General features: G+C 33.6%; 1 protein-coding gene across 1 annotated transcript in view; it reads left to right on the top strand.

Moving 5' to 3' along the window:
- Positions 1-1,830: 1,830 nt before the first annotated feature.
- LOC106464103 (E3 ubiquitin-protein ligase MARCH8-like) overlaps positions 1,831-7,641 on the top strand; it is a 41,542-nt gene continuing 35,731 nt past the window's right edge. Inside the window, exon 1 of the mRNA XM_013924213.2 lies at positions 1,831-2,132. Within this exon, the coding sequence (XP_013779667.1) occupies positions 2,055-2,132 (78 nt within the window). The 5' untranslated portion in view covers positions 1,831-2,054. The remainder of the gene's footprint in view (positions 2,133-7,641) is intronic.

Raw genomic sequence — 7,641 nt, 5'->3', positions numbered from 1 at the left:
ACCACTATTTGATTATAATAGCCCAACAGTTGGCGGTTGGTGCTTTTCACTTGTGTTTTTCCCTCTGGTCTATCAATTCAAAATAAGGGATGGCTAGCTCAGATAGTTCTTGTGTAGCTTTGCGCGTATATCTCGAAACGAACACTTTTGCGATGAACTTATTTCTAAGAGAAAATTCTGTGTGCGCCTATAGTATTATGTACGAATGCTGAAAGGATTAATAACGTCATGTGCATATAACGAATTCTATAACTACAGAATAAAGTTAAAAACTCAATAGTAAAAAAAATTATACAAATATTGCAATATGTGCTTAAGCTATTCATCATCAGTAGTACCACTATCACCTTATTCTGAAACATTTCACTACTTAGATACGAATTCATTAAGCTCCTCTCCCCTGGGGAAAGGGGAGCTTTTATTGACTCTTCTTAGTGATATTAACAAAATCATATGTTTGTTGTTTTTTTAATTGATAATGTGATTGTTCAAATCGTTAAGGAGAATGAACTTGGGTGAACCAAATTGAAATTTGGGAGGTGCACAACCCACCCTAGCGCCAGCCCTGTTGTCTTATATTTGGTATTTAGTATTTTCGTTATTGTAAGTACATGGTAATATTGCCCTTTACTGCCCACAACTTGTATTAGTATAAACTGTAATGTCGTGTAATTATTTTAAAGTAAACTGTTGTTATTCTTCCGGCTAAAGAATTATAAGCTGTCTCATATAATTTACATGTTTACAACTATCTTATAAATTTACAAGATTTATTCTACAGTTTATTAGAAATAATTTTAAGCAGATAGTTTAAAAATATCTCGTATAGTTTGAAAGATAATTTCATTTTGGAATAAATATAAAAAAACAGCTTACCGTATTGTACAGTATTTCATATTCTTTAGACGTAATACCTCTGATATCTTATGATTATATTCTTAACCTCAATATATTGTCCATATTCATTCTAAATACTAGGTCCTTCATCGTCAGAAAATTAGTGGTATGTTGTGACTGATATCGGTATCACACATTCGCAACAGACTTACCGGATAAACAGCATTTAAAGTATTAAGTATTTTCAACCTGAACAGCACTTTATGCGATAAATTTGCGGTATACTTCAAAATGCAACCATTCAAAAAATGGTGTAATTTCTCCTAGGTTAATATCATTGGAACTAAAGCATGTACGTTCGGTATGTCTACAATTAAACCGAAACTTCGTGAAAAAGAGGGAACATAAATCAGTCCTGTTACCAGCTTTTCTTAACTGGGGTTTTTTGGGGGATGCAATGTGACATATAATGGGGCCAAATCTAAAATTAGAATAATAGACAACATTAGCTTGGGGGTGGGGGTCAACCACATTTCTGGATACCCGGTACCTCCCCCACTAACATGGCTGTGGTATGTAAAATTTGGGTAAATACTCCAAACACATCTTTGATTCATTAAAAACATTTTTATATTTATTTGAGATACGTATTTATTGTCGACGTACACCAATAATGACAGTTGTATTTTTCTCTTTATTTATTATTTTGTATTATTTCCATATTTAGGCGAATTTTCAAAACTTAATAACACTTTCTAACTTGAGTACTGATATTTTAATGTGCACATGAAAAAAGTTTTATATACTTATGTTAGTGTGCATTGTTTACAGGTGATAGATATTCTGAAGATGTATTTTCACCCACGCATCTTAGCAATGGAGATATCTTCCCCTAACCTACAATGCATGAACTTGCCTTTTACAACGTCATGAGCTTAGCTTGTCGTCAGCTGAACTGCACGTTGGCAAGATGCCAACATATACAGCCTGGGAAATGTTAGATATAGTCGAAGCAAAGTCGATGCGTACTGTAGAAAGACGATAATAGACCTTTAATTGTGAATTTTAAAATTCCTATTATCCGTCTTAAACTTCTCATAACATGTAACAGTGGAATGAAGACTGACCTTTTGAGGCTAACGTATACAGGGATAGCAAAGTTCTTCAGCGACAAGAGCAATCACGGTTGGAAGAACCTTGGCGTTTGAATGTGAAGGATGGATATGCCGCAGATGGGCACGATAACAAAAGTAAACGTTCCCGACAAAGATAAGGTCAAATATGACGCTGTAAAGGTAAGTGTTCAGCAGTACTTTATATCCCTAAAAAATGTGGAGAAATTGTGATTTTAAAAAATGGGATTAACATAACACGAGAAGTTCTAACCCTGTGGGTAATTTTCGGAATGGACGATAAATATTATGACGTTACTAAGAGCATTTTACTTTTTTAGCCAACAACACGGATCATTTCTACTCTGCTAGTTCGTGTTAAACGTATATAACAATTTACGTAGGTGCTGCTAATTTAACGACGATATGTTTAGAAAGGTGTTTTCATATCAAATTTTCACACAGTATTGCATATGAAGTTATGAATTCAAAAATGAATTATAACATTCAGAATTTTCTTTGTGTAAAACTAAAAGTACCAAAAGTAAAAACAGAAAATAATTAACAATGCTACACGATGCATACATTAGATTTACGCCTCTCATTCTTAAACTGAAGCATTAATGAACAAAAGTATAATAATTAAAAGGAATTTTGACTTTTGTCACTCTAAATGATGATTCCGCCTTTTAACCATTCTTTTACTGCGAAAATCTTTAGTGGAGCATAACGTCATTGATGTTGATTTAAATCGTTTTAAAATACGGGGTAGAGATACTAAGTGCTATTTATAAGTATGCAACATTTCAAAAACGTCGTCTCAAAGATAACATATACTATATAGAATGCATGCTTTCATTAAAGTTACAACAACGCATCCGTGCTACTAACAGTAGCAGCCCCCATGATGGATCAATAAACGTCAGTGGTAATAGCTAATTATGTAAATACGGATTATTTTATGTAATAACTAATTATGTAAACACGGATTATTATTTTATTTAACCGACTTAAGTTCTGACATAAAGTGAGACAATTGTGACTTAGATTCAGGATATCTGAAACTTTGATATTGGCTTCAAGAACACGGTAATTCGAATAGCGCTTCTTCAGAAGATCGTAAATATTCGTGGATGATTCATACGGCTCCAACGACGAATGATTATAAATAAATATTCATTTTTTTGTGATAAATTTCCGTTTGCTGTAAGCACAAAGCTGCACAATATGATATCTGTGTTTTACCCGCAGGGATCGAATGTTGAAGTTTAATCACTATAGACTTCAAACGTACTGCTGAGCCAACACGATGAGGGTGGGTAACGAAATATATAAAAAAATACTTTGCTGTATAATACATCTTTAATGATAGAGATTGACATCATGATAAAAGTTTGTGTTTCATAACCAAATTGTTTTTCTTCTTGTATTCCAACCACCACCCCACCCCTCCCGGTGACTGTAAACTTGAGGACATATTATGCTAGAAATCGGGATTCGATTACTGCAATGGGAACAACGCAGATAGCTCATTGTGCAGCTTTGCACTTAAAAAACAAACAAAATCTTATATGAAAACAGAAAGATGGAAGAACAACAGTATAAAAATGTATTTGTAGGTTAATTTGAAGATCAGGTTATATACTGATAAAAAATATTTTGATAAGGTAGTAATAAATAGCTTATTATATTTAATTGCAAGAAACGTGTATAGAGAAATCATATAACTTAGAAGTACAAGTGTCAGTATTATTAATAACATTAATAAAAAGTCAAGCTTGTCAGTTGGTAAGTTATCAGAAACTAACAAGCAGGTGTGGAATTTAAAAAGTGAAATTGGTGTAGGTTCGAATTATACACAGTATATAAATGAAGAAAAAATTATTAAAGTTTATTTTATAACATGTGACTATAATGTTATGAGAAAAGGAAATTACTTTGTCGAAGCACAATTTAAAAACATCTTATAAAATGAGTTATATTTGCCTACTGTCAAAGGTAATAGTGCTTAGTACAAAATAAATTGGTGTAATTTCTTATAGTTGAACGATTAAACAGTGCACAATATAATTGAAACAATATTGAAAAGGGTTCAAACACTGCAGATCGGTATGGATGAGGGTTAAACTGTATATTGGTCTTATAACAAAGTTAAAACGCTGATATCAACCATTGGAAGGCTTAAGTCACAAGTAAAAGTTCAAGTAAATGTTACTAACATTGTTAATAATTTAGAAAAGGCAACAATATCAGTAGAAGACTGGCTAAACTAGAACGATTTTAACTAGGAAAAATGTGTACTTTTGATTAACCCATGAATGTGAGATCACAAAGGCAGAAATTAACATTTATGTAATCCGTGCGTGTTCACCCATTAGATTTGTCTCATTAAGTATTTATTATTTAAGATCTACTCCTTCAGTCAGCATAGACTGGTCATATATCACCTCTGTGATTTACTTGGCACTGTTTTTCGATTTCTTTAACCAAACTGGTTACAAGTGAAGTATTGATCATAGAAAATTAATTGTAATATCATCCCCGACTCGTTGGATTTTAAAACGTAAGATGGAAGAGACCCCTTTCTAATTGTCAAATGTTTACAGTTTTAATAAAGCTATCGCTACGCCTTGGAACAGAGCCGTCGAGAGTTATTCCGGCTCCGGGGGTAATCATGTGCATATGGGCCCCCATAATATTAGGTAATTACAAAATTCAACTTTTCGATCCTTTTTATATGGCAGTTTTTAATGCACGCTGAAAAGTCAATTTGTTCGGGGTCCCCTGATGACCCCTCCCCTTATCCCCCTTATCGGCTGTCCTGCCTTGAAACGATATTAATTGTTATTATCTACTTTATTTCATTTGATAGAAGAGCTACTTAACGTAGAAGTTGATTAGCAAACTTTTAAGTTAAAAATAATTAACCATGCATCAGGTTTGTGATATTTTCTTCTTTTGCTAGGCCCCAGTTGGTTTACAAGTTCCATCTTTACGCTAGAGACTTCAAACACATCCACACAGTCTTCATCCTAGACTTTTACTATCATAATGATATTATTAATTTGTGTGTCATGACTGTTTATAGTGTCAAACCCCCCTTTCCAGGAAAGAAATTCATTGTTAGTAAACATTACGAGTTAAAAGTTTCATTATAAAGAGAGAAAAAATTGAGAAGACTTTTAATAAGCATTCTATCGTAAAGTCCCTCGGTAAATTTACTGACTTACAATGCTAAAATGCGGAGTTCGATTTCCCGCAGTGGACAGAGCAAATAGCCCGATGTGGTTTTGCTCTAAAAAAAAAAATTTCAGTAAATCAGTCGTGATCGCATTTACAAATGAGTAATGAAAAACAATTGAAGATTAATAGATAAGTGTAAGTGCGATAACATGAAAACCGTTATCACTAACTACAAGAAAGTAAAACCTTATTTTACAACTATTTGTACGAAACGAATTATATCTGAGTGATTCCAGAGTAATACTTGAGTAACTAATAATATTTGGGCAGGTTTTTCTTTATCTTAAATGATCTACTCGTCATTGAATATAAACAGATGAGTGATAAAATAAAACAAATATATATATTTTGTATATATATGGCTAAGAGTCTCGGTATGAGTACTATACTTTTTTCGTTTTTGATTTTCGAATATATTTTTCTGTGCAAGGTAGCTGTATTTGGAATTGATTGTTTCTTTTATGCACAAATCTACACAATGGGCTATATATATATACTGTGCTCACTGCGGAGAATCCAACCCCGAATTTTAGCATTGTTTCTGTAAGTGTAAGAGAAGCCATGAGAAACTTCAACTTAAAAGACTTGAATAAACACTAATTAGGGGACAGCATTTAACAGATATAGGCTACAACAGACAATTGCCGAGGATAAAAATAAACACCAACCATATGGCCACATAAGATATACATGTTTAGTTTCCTGCTTCCTGTTTTATTTTCAAACAACGACATTTCGGCTATGAAGTAATCTAACTTGCTTTAGGATATCTCGAGTTTTACTGTTAACATAGCTTCTTCTCCAAAATGAAGACGACAACGGACAAGTTCACCATAAAGATTATTTTCCTAACCTAACCTTTCTATAGCTTCAGTCCATTTATTTTTTATTTTATTTTATTTTTTGAAATGGAATATCTGATTAATTATGTAAAATTTATTTTCGGTGGTTTTCGAAATATTCTGTTCCCCCTGTTACAACAGAATCACAGTTATGATTTACTACATGGTGTTGAGTACATAGCAACGATTTTGGAGCCTCATCACGTCGTTACGGCTCACGTCGCCAATTCCGGTCATGCTCTTTTTCACGGGGTACCCAAACTGGAGCCGCAGGTAAATGTCATGAGAATCCTGGCAAATAAAAAATAAATAAACAAAAAACATAAGACTATTAAATACTCAGTAGCTATGGGTTCTTTGGGTTTGAGAACCATGAGTCAGGAAGCCGAATGTTCTGGCGAAGTATTTTGTGCATAGAATGTTTGAGAACCCTGCATTTTTATAATCATTCTGCAGCGCAGTTTTCATTACAAAAGATTTTATACAACACCCCTCCTTGCATACTTTCCATAGTCAACTTAGTGTACGAGAACTAAGGTTTTAAGTGCTTTCAACACTCCAATAGCACAAAATCCCTAAGCGCTACGTTCTTCGACTTGACCGTTATGTCTTCGTATAGAATATCATGAATACCCGTTTCATTCTCCAGCTTTTTGGGACAAGTGGACGCTGAATGGATATGTCGTGGAAGCAGCTTGTGCCCATGTGATTTGTGTCGATTTTTCAGACAGAGATCCTTCTGGATTATATTGCATACTGTTGCTAGAGGCACATGGACAACTTTAGTTAACTTGTGTTCGTGTATTCTTACCTATCACAATAAGCAGCACATTGCTTGTCACGGCTGGTTGTTGTAGGTCTTTTTTTCTTAAAGGTCCTGGTGTCTTAAGTTAATCCATATTCCTTTGTTTTCCAGTATCATGAAGTGCAAGTGATATCCTCTATCTTGAAAATTCTATATCCCCGATCTGACACAACTTTATGATCCGAGTGTAAGAATATTTTGAACCGAAAAGTGATATTTTTGGTAGCAACACATTACTTACGAATGCCTATGTCAAAATGAGGTCCTTATACATGTCATTCTATCGCAACTTTACATCTGCCATAGTTATTACGTGAATTGGTTATTTGTATATTCAAAATAGTTTTACTATAACGTACTTAACTCTCTGCATTGTAACAGTACTGTGCAAGCTTTTCCGGAAACGCTTTCTAAACACGTTCGGCATATTATTGACGTTCTTCGATTCTTGGTTATCTAACTAACCAGTTAAAACTATTTACACTTGTCAAATGACATTAGTATTAGGCCTATTTAATTTTTAATACAACATTATTTGTTCAGTCTCTTTTTGAGTTTTTCAAGAATAATGTGTATATAATGGTATTTCAACCATATTATGTCCGCCATACCCATTGCTGACGACGCGTTTCGCTCAATACAGAGCTCATTAGGTCGGCTGGAACACAACAAACACAGTAGGGGTCGGAAAACTGTTTATATTAACCCATATGTTACAACAACAATTGATATGGTATGAACGCCTTTTCTAAGCTGGCAAAACGTGACAAATTAATAAGGTCAAATATATATATATATATAT

Source organism: Limulus polyphemus, unplaced genomic scaffold, assembly GCF_000517525.1.
Source record: "Limulus polyphemus unplaced genomic scaffold, Limulus_polyphemus-2.1.2 Scaffold1561, whole genome shotgun sequence".
Taxonomy (NCBI): Eukaryota; Metazoa; Arthropoda; class Merostomata; order Xiphosura; family Limulidae; genus Limulus; species Limulus polyphemus.
The sequence above is the reverse complement of the archived record's forward strand: the minus strand, read 5'-3'. Positions and strand labels throughout refer to the sequence as shown.